General features: G+C 35.4%; 1 protein-coding gene across 2 annotated transcripts in view; it reads right to left on the bottom strand.

Moving 5' to 3' along the window:
- Window positions 1-16,492, bottom strand: part of SP4 (Sp4 transcription factor) — an 86,968-nt gene that overhangs the window by 17,702 nt on the left and 52,774 nt on the right. For both annotated transcript variants that reach the window (XM_061165044.1, XM_061165045.1), the window contains exon 5: window positions 12,759-12,958. In XM_061165044.1, the coding sequence (XP_061021027.1) occupies window positions 12,759-12,958 (200 nt within the window). The remainder of the gene's footprint in view (window positions 1-12,758; window positions 12,959-16,492) is intronic.

Below are 16,492 nucleotides of genomic sequence, written 5' to 3'. Positions count from 1 at the left end.
CTTTATATTTGTTAGGCTGATATGTGATCACTGATCTTTGATGTCACAACTCACTGAAGGCTCAAATGACAGTTGACTTTTTCTATTTTACAGCAACAAAGCATTTTAAAATTAAGATATGTACATTGTTTTTTAGAATGCTGCTGCTGTTAGTCGCTAAGCTGTGTCTGACTCCTTTTGCAATTACAGGGACTATAGCCCACCATGCGTCTCTGTTCATAATTTCCCAGGCAAGAATACTGAAGTGGGTTTCCATTTCCTTCTCCAAGATGTAACACTTCTGTATGCTTAAACAGACTATAGTATTATGTAAACCTAACTTCCACATGCACTGCGGGACCAAAAAATTAGTGTGACTGGCTTTACTGAGATATTCACACTTCACTGAGGTCGTCTGGAACCAAAATGGGACTCTCTCTGAGATGTGCTTGTAATGATGAAATTGGATGATAACTCAAAATACAAATATCCATGAACAAATATCATCAGTTCAGTTCAGCTGCTCATTTGTGTCCGACTTTTTGCAACCCCATGGACTGCAGCATGCCAGGCCTCCCTGTCCATCACCAACTCCCGTAGTTTACTCAAACTCATGTCCATTGAGTTGGTGATGCCATCCAACCATCATATCCTCTGTCGTCCCCTCCTCTTCCCACCTTCAATCTTTCCCAGCATGAGGGTCTTTTCTAATGAGTCAGCTCTCTGCATCAGGTGGCCAAAGTACTGGAGTTTCATCTTCAACATCAGTCATTCCAATGAACACACAGGACTGACTTCCTTTAGGATGGACTGGTTGGATCTTCTTGCAGCCCAAGGGACTCTCAAGAATCTTCCCCAACACCACAGTTCAAAAGCATCAATTTTTTGGTGCTCAGCTTTCTTTATAGTCCAACTTTCACATCTATACATTACTACTGGAAAAACCATAGCCTTGACTAGACATACCTTTACTGACAAAGTAATGTCTCTGCTTTTTAATATGCGGTCTAGGTTGATCATAATTTTCCTTCCAGGGAGTAAGTATCTTTTAATTTCATGGCTGCAATCACCATCTGCAGTGATTTTGCAGCATCCAAAAATGTAAAGTCTAACACTGTTTCCCCATCAATTTGCCATGAAGTGATGAGACCGGATACCATGATCTTAGTTTTCTGAATGTTGAGCTTTAAGCCAACTTTTTCACTCTCCTCTTTCACTTTCGTCAAGAGAATCTTTTTTTTTTTTTTTTTCCAATTTCTCCTTTATTTATTTATTTTTCAGTGGGTTTTGTCATACATTGATATGAATCAGCCATAGATTTACACGTATTCCCCATCCCGATCCCCCCTCCCACCTCCCTCTCCACCCGATTCCTGGGGGTCTTCCCAGTGCACCAGGCCCGAGCACTTGTCTCATGCATCCCACCTGGGCTGGTGATCTGTTTCACCATAGATAATATACATGCTGTTCTTTCGAAACATCCCACCCTTACCTTCTCCCACAGAGTTCAAAAGTCTGTTCTGTACTTCTGTGTCTCTTTTTCTATTTTGCATATAGGGTTATCGTTGCCATCTTTCTAAATTCCATATATATGTGTTAGTATGCTGTAATGTTCTTTATCTTTCTGGCTTACTTCACTCTGTATAATGGGCTCCAGTTTCATCCATCTCATTAGAACTGATTCAAATGAATTCTTTTTAATGGCTGAGTAATATTCCATGGTGTATATGTACCACAGCTTCCTTATCCATTCATTTGCTGATGGGCATCTAGGTTGCTTCCATGTCCTGGCTATTATAAACAGTGCTGCAATGAACATTGGGGTGCATGTGTCTCTTTCAGATCTGGTTTCCTCAGTGTGTATGCCCAGAAGTGGGATTGCTGGGTCATATGGCAGTTCTATTTCCAGTTTTTTAAGAAATCTCCACACTGTTTTCCATAGTGGCTGTACTAGTTTGCATTCCCACCAACAGTGTAAGAGGGTTCCCTTTTCTCCACACCCTCTCCAGCATTTATTGCTTGTAGACTTTTGGATAGCAGCCATCCTGACTGGCGTGTAATGGTATCTCATTGTGGTTTGGATTTGCATTTCTCTGATAATGAGTGATGTTGAGCATCTTTTCATGTGTTTGTTAGCCATCTGTATGTCCTCTTCGGAGAAATGTCTGTTTAGTTCTTTGGCCCATTTTTTGATTGGGTCATTTATTTTTCTGGAATTGAGCTTCAAGAGTTGCTTGTATATTTTTGAGATTAATCCTTTGTCTGTTTCTTCATTTGCTATTATTTTCTCCCAATCTGAGGGCTGTCTTTTCACCTTACTTATAGTTTCCTTTGTAGTGCAAAAGCTTTTAAGTTTCATTAGGTCCCATTTGTTTAGTTTTGCTTTTATTTCCAATATTCTGGGAGGTGGGTCATAGAGGATCTTGCTGTGATTTATGTCGGAGAGTGTTTTGCCTATGTTCTCCTCTAGGAGTTTTATAGTTTCTGGTCTTACATTTAGATCTTTAATCCATTTTGAGTTTATTTTTGTGTATGGTGTTAGAAAGTGTTCTAGTTTCATTCTTTTACAAGTGGTTGACCAGTTATCCCAGCACCACTTGTTAAAGAGGTTGTCTTTTTTCCATTGTACATCCTTACCTCCTTTGTCAAAGATAAGGTGTCCATAGGTTCGTGGATTTATCTCTGGGCTTTCTGTTCTGTTCCATTGATCTATATTTCTGTCTTTGTGCCAGTACCATACTGTCTTGATGACTGTGGCTTTGTAGTAGAGTCTGAAGTCAGGCAGGTTGATTCCTCCAGTTCCATTCTTCTTTCTCAAGATTACTTTGGCTATTCGAGGTTTTTTGTATTTCCATACAAATTGTGAAATTATTTGTTCTAGTTCTGTGAAAAATACCGTTGGTAGCTTGATAGGGATTGCATTGAATCTATAGATTGCTTTGGGTAGAATAGCCATTTTGACAATATTGATTCTTCCAATCCATGAACACGGTATGTTTCTCCATCTGTTTGTGTCCTCTTTGATTTCTTTCATCAGTGTTTTATAGTTTTCTATGTATAGGTCTTTTGTTTCTTTAGGTAGATATACTCCTAAGTATTTTATTCTTTTTGTTGCAATGGTGAATGGTATTGTTTCCTTAATTTCTCTTTCTGTTTTTTCATTGTTAGTATATAGGAATGCAAGGGATTTCTGTGTGTTAATTCTATATCCTGCAACTTTACTATATTCATTGATTAGCTCTAGTAATTTTCTGCAAGAGTCTTTAGGATTTTCTATGTAGAGGATCATGTCATCTGCAAACAGCAAGAGTTTCACTTCTTCTTTTCCTATCTGGATTCCTTTTACTTCTTTTTCTGCTCTGATTGCTGTGGCCAGAACTTCCAACACTATGTTGAATAGTAGTGGTGAGAGTGGGCACCCTTGTCTTGTTCCTGATTTCAGGGGAAATGCTTTCAATTTTTCACCATTGAGGGTGATGCTTGCTGTGGATTTGTCATATACAGCTTTTATTATGTTGAGGTATGTTCCTTCTATTCCTGCTTTCTGGAGAGTTTTAATCATAAATGGGTGTTGAATTTTGTCAAAGGCTTTCTCTGCATCTATTGAGATAATCATATGGTTTTTATCTTTCAATTTGTTAATGTGGTGTATTACATTGATTGATTTGCGGATATTAAAGAATCCTTGCATTCCTGGGATAAAGCCCACTTGGTCATGGTGTATGATTTTTTTAATATGTTGTTGGATTCTGTTTGCTAGAATTTTGTTAAGGGTTTTTGCATCTATGTTCATCAGTGATATTGGCCTGTAGTTTTCTTTTTTTGTGGCATCTTTGTCTGGTTTTGGAATTAGGGTGATGGTGGCCTCATAGAATGAGTTTGGAAGTTTACCTTCATCTGCAATTTTCTGGAACAGTTTGAGTAAGATAGGTATTAGCTCTTCTCTAAATTTTTGGTAGAATTCAGCTGTGAAGCCATCTGGTCCTGGGCTTTTGTTTGCTGGAAGATTTTTGATTACAGTTTTGATTTCCTTGCTTGTGATGGGTCTGTTAAGATCTTCTATTTCTTCCTGGTTCAGTTTTGGAAGGTTATACTTTTCTAAGAATTTGTCCATTTCATCCAAGTTGTCCATTTTATTGGCATAGAGCTGCTGGTAGTAGTCTCTTATGATCCTTTGTATTTCAGTGTTGTCTGTTGTGATCTCTCCATTTTCATTTCTAATTTTGTTAATTTGGTTCTTCTCTCTTTGTTCCTTAATGAGTCTTGCTAATGGTTTGTCAATTTTGTTTATTTTTTCAAAAAACCAGCTTTTAACTTTGTTGATTTTTGCTATGGTTTCTTTAGTTTCTTTTGCATTTATTTCTGCCCTGATTTTTAAGATTTCTTTCCTTCTGCTAACTCTGGGGTTCTTCATTTCTTCCTTCTCTAATTGCTTTAGGTGTAGAGTTAGGTTATTTATTTGGCTTTTTTCTTGTTTCTTGATGTGAGCCTGTAATGCTATGAACCTTCCCCTTAGCACTGCTTTTACAGTGTCCCATAGGTTTTAGGTTGTTGTGTTTTCATTTTCATTCATTTCTATACATGTTTTGATTTCTTTTTTGCTTTCTTCTTTGATCTGTTGGTTATTCAGAAGCGTGTTATTTAGCCTCCATATGTTTGAATTTTTAACAATTTTTTTCCTGTAATTGAGATCTAATCTTACTGCACTGTGGTCAGAAAAGATGACTGGAATGATTTCAATTTTTTTGAATTTTCCAAGACCAGATTTATGGCCCAGGATGTGATCTATTCTGGAGAAGGTTCCGTGTGCACTTGAGAAAAAGGTGAAGTTGATTGTTTTGGGGTGAAATGTCCTATAGCTATCAATTAGGTCTAGCTGGTCCATTGTGTCATTTAAGGTTTGTGTTTCCTTGTTAATTTTCTGTTTAGTTGATCTATCCATAGTTGTGAGTAGGGTATTAAAGTCTCCCACTATTATTGTGTTACTATTAATTTCCTCTTTCATACTCCTTAGCGTTTGCCGTACATATTGCGGTGCTCCTGTGTTGGGTGCATATATATTTATAATTGTTGTATCTTCTTCTTGGATTGATCCTTTGATCATTATGTAGTGTCCTTCTTTGTCTCTTTTCACATCCTTTATTTGAAAGTCTATTTTATCTGATATGAGTATTGCGACTCCTGCTTTCTTTTGGTCTCTGTTTGCGTGAAATATTTTTTTCCAGCCCTTCACTTTTAGTCTGTATGTGTCTCTTGTTTTGAGGTGGGTCTCTTGTAGACAGCATATATAGGGGTCTTGTTTTTGTATCCATTCAGCCAATCTTTGTCTTTTGGTTGGGGCATTCAACCCATTTACATTTAAGGTAATTATTGATAGGTGTGGTCCCGTTGCCATTTACTTTGTTGTTTTGGGTTCACATTTATACAACCTTTCTGTGTTTCCTGTCTAGAGAAGATCCTTTAGCATTTGTTGAAGAGCTGGTTTGGTGGTGCTGAATTCTCTCAGCTTTTGCTTATCTGTAAAGCTTTTGAATTCTCCTTCATATCTGAATGAGATCCTTGCTGGGTATAGTAATCTAGGTTGTAGGTTATTCTCTTTCATTACTTTCAGTATGTCTTGCCATTCCCTTCTGGCCTGGAGGGTTTCTATTGATAGATCAGGCTCTTTAGTTCTTCTTCACTTTCTGCCTTAAGGGTGATGTCATCTGCATATCTGAGGTTATTGATATTTCTTCTGGCAATCTTGATTCCAGCGTTACTTCAGCCCAGCATTCCTCATGATGTACTCTGCATATGAGTTAAATAAGCAGGGTGACAATATACAGCCTTGACGTACTCCTTATCCTATTTGGAACCAGTCTGTTGTTCCACGTCCAGTTCTAACTGTTGCTTCCTGACCTGCATACAGGTCAAGGTGTATTCTCAAGAGGCAGGTCAGGTGGTCCAGTATTTCCATCTCTTTCAGAAACTTCCACAGTGTGTGGTGACCCACACAGCAAAGGCTTTGGCATAGTCAATAAAGCAGAAATAGATGCTTTTCTGGAACTCTCTTGCTTTCTTGATGATCCAGCGGATGTTGGCAATTTGATCTCTGGTTCCTCTGCCTTTTCTAAAACCAGCTTGAACATCTGGAAGTTCACAGTTCACGTATTGTTGAAGCCTGGCTTGGAGAATTTTGAGCATTACTTTACTAGTATGTGAGATGAGTGCAACTGTGTGGTAGTTAGAGCATCCTTCGGCATTGCCTTTCTTTGGGACTGGAATGAAAACGGACCTTTTCCAGTCCTGTGGCCACTGCTGAGTTTTCCAAATTTGCTGGCATATTGAGTGTAGCACTTTCACAGCATCATCTTTTAGGATTTGAAATAGCTCAACTGGAATTGCATCACCTCCACTAGCTTTGTTCATAGTGATGGTTCCTCAGGCCCATTTGACTTCACATTCCAGGATGTCTGGCTCTAGGTGAGTGATCTCACCATCACGGTTATCTGGGTCATGAAGATCTTTTTTGTACAGTTCTTCTGTGTATTCTTGCCACCTCTTCTTAGTCTCTTCTGCTTCTGTTAGGTTCATACCATTTCTGTCCTTTATTGAGCCCATCTTTGCATGAAATATTCCCTTGGTATCTCTAATTTTCTTGAAGAGATCTCTAGTTTTTCCCATTCTATTGTTTTCCTCTATTTCTTTGCACTGACCACTGAGGAAGGCTTTCTCATCTCTCCTTGCTATTTTTTGGAACTCTGCATTCAAATGGATATATCTTTCCTTTTCTCCTTTGCTTTTTGCTTCTCTTTCCCAGCTATTGGTAAGGCCTCCTCAGGCAGCCATTTTGCTTTTTTCATTTCTTTTTCTTGGGGATGGTCTTGCTCCCTGTCTCCTGTACAATGTCACGAACGTCCACCCATACCATAGTGGTGAAAATAAATGACAGAATAAACAAATCATTGGGGAAGAAAGTATAAATCTTCTTTACACAAGAGGCACAACTAAAAATTATATGAACAGTGAGGGGAAGAGAAAATAGTCTTTAGTACACCATAGTAACATCACACAGAACATTACATTGTATCTTCAGGCAAGATACAACGAGGAATGCTAAAAGTGAAAATAGTATTTTCTTTAAAGAAAAAAGCAGGACATTTGTGTAGACTCAAAGAATAGCCTCCAACATATTTACTAACTATTATGGTTAAGTCCACAAATTCTTTGATGCACTTCCCTCTAGGCTATGGAGCTTAATAAATTTTCCCCTTGAATACTGAATGGACCTACTCACTTGCTTTAATAAACAAAACGTGGAAAGGAAAAAAGAAAAACCTTATAGTGGATATACCTAGCAAGTACTATCTTAACTAACTCATTAACATTAACATCACCAATAAGACATATTGACATCATGTACTCCCTGACAGATGCAATTAGACACAGACAATTCATAACCTCAGTCTAATCATGAGAAAATATCAGGCAAGCCCAAATTGAGGGATATTCTACAAGATACCTCATCTTACTTAAAGTGTTAAGGTAAGAAAAAGATCAGGGGGAAAAAAATGAAATTTCACAGACTTCAGGAGTAAAGATCTATGACGAATAAATGCAATGTGGTACTCTGGACTGAATCCTGGAAGAGAAAAAGTATATTTGTGGGGAAGCCTGTAGTTTAATTGGTAGACCTGTACCAATGTTAATTTCTTAACATTGTATTATGGTAGGCGTTAGCAATAAAGGAAGCTAGATGAAGGGTATTTGTGACCTCTCTCTACTATTTTTGCAACTTCTCTGTAAGTATAGAATTACTTCAAAATAAAAAGTTAAAATAAGCTCTTAAAAGCTAGTAGGGAAAAATCAGGTCACCTACCAAAAAATAAGAGTAATAGAAACTTATTCTTAGTAAAACAGATGTAAGAAGACAATAGAGCAGTGCCATTAATGCTTCAAGAAAATATAGTTTTCAACCTCAAATTCTGTGTTAGCCAAACTACCAGTTAAGTTGAAAAGCAAAAGAAAAGGCATTTTCAAACAAATTTACTTCCCTATGCCTTTTTGTAGGAAGCATTTCAGAATGTTTTCCAGAAACAAAGGGAATAAACTGAGAAAAGTGAGGATGTAATATCTTGAGAACACTGGATCCAAACCAACAGAGCAGGGAAGAAAGGTTTCAGGATTATAGCTGTGCAGCAGTCCTAGAGAGAAATCAATCAGTGCTTGATCAGAAAGCTGGAGAGCTCCAGGAACAAGGATAAACTGGACGGAGTTGACACTTCTCTTGAAAAGTTAAAATAACAAGAGGAGGTGATAAAGTTAACCAATGCAAGGGGGAAGAAGTCAATGTGAATCTTCGGGAAAAAAAAATACACAGGAAACAACATGTTACCCACATAATCATAGTCCATTACATAACCATAATTATTTATTAACTTTCAATGTTAAGCACTAAGCTATATAAAATAGGCAGTGGCTATTAAAGAAAATTTAAGTATTTTAACATTAAGAGAAAGACAAGAGAGTAAAAGTTTAGGTGAGAGTAGTTAGAAGGTGGAAGAGATGGAAACTGAAGGACAGACACGGCAACACGCTATCACAGAGAGGTGTGTCATGATACAACATTTGCCCTACACGCAATTAAAGAAAAGACTCGAAGTCACTGATGGTATAAGGTGAGGTAAGTTATTTTGGGAGGAGTGTTGATTTCTGACAGTTTGTAACTTAGTGTCCCTCTTTAAAAACAGAAGTATATTGATGTACAATATTATATAAGTTATATAGGAGCATAACATAGTGATTCACTATTGTTAAGGTTATACTTCATTTAAAGTTATTACAAAATATTGGTGATACCTCTTGTGTTGTACAGTATATCCCTGTAGCTTATTTTATACCTAATAGTTTGTACCTCTTAATCTCCTACCCCTAAATTGTATCTACCCCCTTCCCTTTCCCTATTCTTAACCACTAGGTTTGTTCTCTATATCTGTGAGTCTGTTTCTTTTTTAAGAAAAGAATATATACACTAGTTCATTGTATATTTTACATTCCACCTGTAAGTAGTATCATACAGTACTGATCTTTATTTCACACCACGTACTGATGGACAATGAGGCTGCTTCCATTTCTAGGTAACTGCAAATCATGCTGATGTGAACACTGGGGTGCATGCATCTTTTCAAATTAGTGTTATTTCTTTTTCCCAGAACATATACCTAGGAGTGGAATTGCTGAATCACATGGCAATTCTATTTCTAGTTTTTTGAAACCTCCATACTATTTTCCAGAGTGACTGTACCAATTTACACTGCCACCAAGAGTATACAAAAGGGTTCCCTTCTCTCCACATCCTTACCAACATGTTTTTACTTGTGTTCTTTTTAACGATAGCCATTCTCACAGTGAGGTGGTTTTGATTTGCATTTCCCTAATGATCAACGTTCCCTGCAATGTTGAGCAGTTTTTTATGTGCCTACTGGCCACCTGTGAGGTAAATTCTTAACTCTCACTGCATGAAGTCAGTAGTGTTAATACTGATATATCAATAAATAACAGTATAAGCATATTTTATAGATACATTGAGCCATCACAGGATTAATAAAAGAAGAATGCAGGAACAGTTAAAACACATGATTTACTCCAGGGAGCAGAACGGGGTGGTGGGGGGAGACTTGGATTAACAACTGAAGCTCTTCTACCTGATTTCATTTTCTCCGAGTTTTTTTTGTATTAATATAGCCAATTAACAATGCTGTGATAGTCTCAGGTGAACAGCAAAGGGACTCAGCCACACATACACACATATCCATTCTCCCCCAGTGATCTGATTTTTTTAAAATACCATATGTATGAATCATTTGGAAAATTTTTAAATTTGTTCTACAGAAAGCAAAAAAAAAATATTCATTATTTCTCAACAGTGAAAAAAGATAACTCATTTATTCATTTACACTGAGGTGATGACTGAGTTTCTACTTAGTGCACTGGTTGGGTATTAAATAAAAAACTGTTCTTGCCATGAAAGACCAAGGCTTTTAGCTTAACATGTTAAATGCTTAATCAATACTAATTTATTTCAAAAGATATTGTTTCATATCTTTTCAACAACTTTAATAAACAGAGTGAAAATTACTGATATATGTCCTTAAAAATAACAAGTATCTGATGCTAAGTCAAACATTTTTCAAAATAACAGGTTTAAATAAAAAATTTCATGAATGATGTATTCAAGATGTTTGAAATACTGAAAATAAGCTTTAAGTACATTAAATTCTGAATTATTCAAGTTATTATAAGATGATAATGATGGGGAACATTTAAAAAAAGAAATTATGCCTCCAAAGAAGTAGGAAAAAAAAAAAAAGGAAGAAATTATGCCTCCAAATCATTAAATCTTTTGAAGTAAATGTTTAAATAAATTCTTCAATAAACTTATCTTGTGTAATCTCTATCAGTATGGATATACAATTGAAAGGAAGTTGAGAAAATCATTGTTTCTCAAAAATGATGAAATCCCAATGTGAGAGGTTCCAGATTTCCTCAGCTTCCCTCATCTGTCCCATTGCTAAGCCAGGGTGGAAATACTGCATCCAGTAATTCTGGCAGAGTATTTTTCTATACAGATATCAATATTGCTATGGGCTTAATTTTTAATCACAATACATTTGCCAATATGAAAGGTGAGGTGGCATCAGAAATCTCAGTGCAATATACTACAGAAAGCTTTTAAAACTTTAATTAAAAGTCTTATTTTTAATATAATGCTAACTCAGTGATTGAGCCATTACACAAAGACTCATCTGTATTACTAACTTGTGTGCATATCAAACCAAGTAATTTTTATTTATCACTTCAAAGAGATCTAGCAATCATTTCTTCTCTGAGATTATACTGCAATATATAAAATAGAGCCCACTTCTAGTTTATAATTCTTTTGTTAGAATCAAATGAGATAATGTTTTTGAAACACCTGATATTCAGTAGCTGATCAATAAATGTGAATTCCAGTTCCCCTTTCGTCCTTTATGTACCTTGATTCAAGTGAACTGTTAATGTCTAATTGAAAAAAACCTACCGAAATCATTGTTTTCAATAATTAAACAGAGTCCCTAAAATATAAACTATACATGTTCTAAATACAGCACATCACGTTATATGCCAGAAAAAAGGGAAAACTGTCCAACATATCACGACTTAATACAAGCTTCTACTAAAACAGTATAGTATTGCTATAGGAAGAGACAAATAGATAAAACAGAGCATCCAGAAATTGAGCCATTCTTAAAGGGGACATCAATATATGAGAGAAATTCCATTACAAATCAATGAAGAAAGAACTGAACTATTAAAAAAATGGCTTTCCACATGGAGTAAAAATAGAATAATATTTCCTTTTTAGGAAATCATCAAAAACACTCTAGGCTAATAAAAGATCAAAGTTATGAAAAGAAAACCTTAAAGCCAGTTAGAAGAAAATGTTTTTAAAAACTTTATGATCTTGGGATAAAAGAAAATTTCATAAAAAAACTAAAAGGGATATATTTACATATTTTATATTTGACTAAATAAAAATGTAAAACTTCCATATGACAAAAGATGGCACCAAGATAATAACTAGCAGTATGTGAAAACCTTTTGCAAAATATAAATCAGTAAGAAAAAGGAAAACAATAAAAAGAGCAGAAAACAAAAGATAAATGACCAATAAACATATGAAAAGCTGCTTCATCTCACTATAATCAGGAAGAATGAGAATTTAAAAAATCAGAAACCATTTTAGACTATAGAAAACTTTCAAAGCCTGAAGCTACTGGGTACTGGTGAACATACAGCACAGTGAAAACTCTTGATCAATCCCTAGAGAGTAACAGAGATGGTAATAGCCACTTTGGAGACTAGTTTATCTAGCAAAATCAAACATACATTCCCTAAGATCCAGTAATTCTACTTCTTGTACATGTTCACTGTATGTTCAAACCAGTAAAGTCTGTGACAGCAAAAAAAACTCGAAGTCATCTAAAGAGTATGGGGACTGGATTACACAGTGTAGTTAAGTTGTGACAGAACACTACACAGCAGTTAAAAGGAACAGACATGTGCTCAAACACATACATGTATTTGTGTTTGATATGAGCTTGGGTAGATTACAAAACATAAGTGAAATTATGATACTATAATATATCATTTACATAAAGGTTTTACAGAACACACAAAACAATATTTCATATATATATCCATGAATAAAATATGTAAGAGTATTAAAACTACACTAAAAGCTTACACTTTAAATTCACGGTAGCTGTTGTCTTTGGCAGGTAGGAGGACAAAGATGATGTTAACTTTATATGATTTGTTTTGTTAAAAAATAACATGTTAATAGCTGTCAATTTTGAAAGAGTTTAGGTAGGTATTTGTCATATGATTCTTGATACTTCACTCAATTATCTGGATTATAAAAAAACTAATTAAGATCACCAATAAGATGGTAACTCAACTCTCTTTTAAACTGACACAAAGTAATATACATCAGTTCGACACACTAAGAAAAAAAAGATAAACGAATGGAATAAATTCCAAGTCATTTAATTATGCTGATAAACCTTACAAAAAATAGAAGAAAATATATCTCAGAAATAAGGTAAAAAGTTTTGATCTTAAACATCTTTCATTTAATCACTAAAATGAATGATCTCTCTTTAATTTTTTGTATTTTCAATTTCATAGCTCACTATCACTAAAAGTTTCATCTAAGCATTGAGAAAAGAAGTAACAAGACCTAAAATAAACCAACTAACCTGTATGAGTTCTTCTATGTCTCTGAAGCTCATCACTCCTTGTAAATCTTTTGCCACAAAACATCCAGTTGCATATAAAAGGTCTTTCTCCAGTATGCCAGCGAAGATGTGCTCGTAGGTGAGATGTTTTGCCATAAACTTTTCCACATCCTTCAATATGACAGATATGCTGTTTCTTTTTTCCTGGTTCATTACTGCCTCTATCAAAAACAAAAAACAAATATTAATTACACTTCCAAATGTCATGCTTATAATTAAGGAAAAATAAAAGGGAATCAAGGTAAATTAAATGATGCTTTCTAAATGGGTTTTTAAAATCATGATGTCACAACTATTGTTAAAAATCAGAAAAATTTCAATTAAAGAAAACAGGGCTGTGGAATAAACTCAAAAGTGCAATGAAAACATGTTAATTTTAGAGAATGCTATGTTCTGACATGGAATTCCTGTTTATTTCCTAGTAGCTTCCTCCCCTGGGAAAAAAATCTTTAAACTTTTCAAGACATGTGAACATTCTTCTCTAAAACAGCAAAATATGGTGATCCTCATTTAAAAGTGTAAGGTTCAGAGTTTCACTTCCAACAAAAACAGCGTGAAGGGCTCCATGGACGTATTCCCCAGTGAAACTAGTGAAAATGATAACAAACAAAGCAAATACTATTTACAATCTCTGGAAATGGCCTTATGAGTATACAACAAATAAAGAAACATTGATTCATGAAAACCAAATAGAATTTGGTAAGAAGAGTGAGAGTCTGTTGTATTTGAACCAGTACTCACGCTGTCTCTCCCTCCTCCTTCCACCTGCCTTGATAAAGAAATGCTATAGACTGGTGCAATCAACAACACTGTTCCCTCTGCTCCCACCTTCCAGTTGGTGGGTTATCACCTCAACACAGGCAGGTCATCAGTATTTCTCTTTCTACCTGCTGTTGAGGCTAAGTTTCAGGTGAGTGTGGCTGACAGATGAGGAACAACCTTCTTCCATCCAATTTCAATTCCTGAGACACAGGCTGGACCTTGGATAAAGCGCTATGAAACCACTGAAGTCCAGATTACCCTAGACCCAGCTCATATGTAGTTCATAAATCAGAGGTTCCAAGCCTGGCAGGATATAAAATCTGAGGCTACTACTGATCTCCCTGTTCGCAAGTGCTCATCTCCTGGGGCATGGAATGCATGGGGAGAAATGTGCCACTGTCCCACTATCCCAGTTCAACAGCCATGACACAGATATTGGCCAGAAGGAGAGCATACCATAAAACATCAGGCTCCAAATCTCTTCCTAAGAAACTGATTTCATTTGTAACGAAGTGTGGAAAGGTCTAAAGATGCCCTTGTAAACAGAATAGACAGGGAGGAAACCAATAGATACGTTGGTGAAGTAAGCAAAACTGTAAACTGTTATGCTGCCAGAAAAAACTGAGGAAAAGAGGTAGCTGGTAGGAGCCCTACAGGATCAAAATAAATTTCAGATACAGACCTAATGCTTGCCCTTTTAAACTCTGACTGGATCAGTCTGTGTAGCAATATATGCTTCAGGGCATTATTAAAAACAACAATCAGTGGAGTTTAACAGCTGGGTGTGGTCAGGGAAAGAGACACCCCAAAAGATCCATACCCAAACCGCTGTCATTCCAGGGTAAGTAAGGAACAAGATTCATATTTGGGGGGGTATTTTTCACAAGAATAATTCAGCTAGTCACTAATCAATCAATCAAATAACAACAAGCCAGGGGCAGGAGGAGGACAGAGGGCAATACTAAAAGTTGCTACAATACATTACTTCACCTCTAAGTTTCCAACAAAAATTATGAGACGTCCAAAAGTCACAAAGAAGGAAAATACGACCTATTCATGAGCAAAAAAGCAGGCAAGAGAACTGTCTGTGAGAGACACCAAATTTAATAAGACTTCAGAGCAGCCATTATGAATATGTTCAAAGAAGTGAAGGATATTACGATTAAAGCAGAAAAGCACGGTATAATGACAATTTCACATCAAACAGAGAATATCAATAAAGAGCTAGAAATTATTTTTTAAAGAACCAATGAGAAATTCTTGAGATAAAAGGTAAAACTGAAATGAAAAATTCACAAGAGGGACTGAAGAGAAGGAAGAAATAATGAAACTGAAGGCAGTTCACAGGGATTATGTAATCAATCTGAAAAGCAGACAAGAGACAGAACAAAGAATAAACAATGTCAGAGAAATGAGGGACACCAACATATGAATGAGAATACCAGAAGGAGAGAAGAGGGAAAAGGGGAATAGGTGATGAAGCAGAAAAAATATTCAAAGAAATAACAGCTGAAAACTTATGAAAAACATTAATCTATACTTTCAGGAAGTGCAACAAACTGCAGGTAGGCTAAATGTAGAGATCTACAAATAGACATTGTACACCAAAAGCACTGAAACCTGAAGACAAGGACAAAATCTTGACCAGCAAGAAAGATTAAATGCTGGCTTCTCGGCAGAAACAATGGAAGTCAGAAGGTAGTGAGAAAACATAGTCAAAGTACAAAAAACAAACACACACATAAAACCAGAAAGCCTCAAACAAGAATTCTATATCCAGCAAAGTTATCTTTCAAAAATGAAGGTGAAATAAAGATATTCCCAGATAAACCAAAAACTAAGAGAATTTGTTGCCAGCAGACTTGCTCTCCAAGAAATATTAAAAGAAGTTCCTCAAGCTGAAAGCAAGTAAAACCAGCAAGTAATTCAAATATATATAAAGAAACAAAAGTGCTCTAGCAAAGGTAATTACGTAATTATAAAGGATAGTGTAAGTGTGTATTTCTTCTCACTTGATTTAAAAAGCAATTTTATAAAACAGTATGTATAAAATGTATTGTCAAGCCTATAGAGAAACACAACATATTTGCCAAAAACAGCACAAAGGAGGTGGGTGGGAGCAAAGCCATACTGAACTATAAGGAAATGACCTCAAATTCAAGGGAACAAATAAAGAGAACCAGAAATCATAAAGTTAACATAGCAAAAGCAATATATACATGCTCATTTTTCTCCATTTCTTTAAAAGATAAATTTATATAAAGCAATAATTATAACAATGTATTTTGGGGTATGTAACACCTGCAATATCTATGTATAATAAAAATACCACAAAGAGAAGGACAGATCTACATAGGGGGAAAATTTCTATAACTCACTGGAATTAAGTTACTATAAATCTTAAAATGACTAGGATAAATTAAGCTATACATGGTAAGGCCTACAGCAACTATTAAAGAAATATGTAAGTACAATGAAAAAAATCATTAATGAATTAAAATGCTGTATTATAAATTAAAATGATATATTATTAATTTAATTCAAAAGAAAGCAGTAAAGGAGGGATAGAGGAACAAAAAAAGGACATGAGACAGAAAACAAAATGTAAAATGGCAGGCATAAATTTATTATATCAATAATAATATAAAATATGAACAAATTATATATATATATTCATCAAAAGGTAGGTTCTGTCAGATTACATTTAAAACAATACAAGAGCCATTATGCAATGTCTATAGCTGACACACTTTACATTTAAAGATACAAAAATACAAAGAAATTTGAAAGCAAAAAGGTGGAAAAGGTCTCATGAAGACAACAACCACAAGAAAGCTGGAGTGACTATACTAATACCAGACAAAACTAGCTTTAAAACAAAAGACGCTATTAGAAACAGAGAAATTTGTTAAGGATAAATGAGTCAATCCACC

This window comes from Dama dama, chromosome 18 (assembly GCF_033118175.1).
Source record: "Dama dama isolate Ldn47 chromosome 18, ASM3311817v1, whole genome shotgun sequence".
NCBI classification, from domain to species: Eukaryota; Metazoa; Chordata; class Mammalia; order Artiodactyla; family Cervidae; genus Dama; species Dama dama.
The sequence above is the reverse complement of the archived record's forward strand: the minus strand, read 5'-3'. Positions and strand labels throughout refer to the sequence as shown.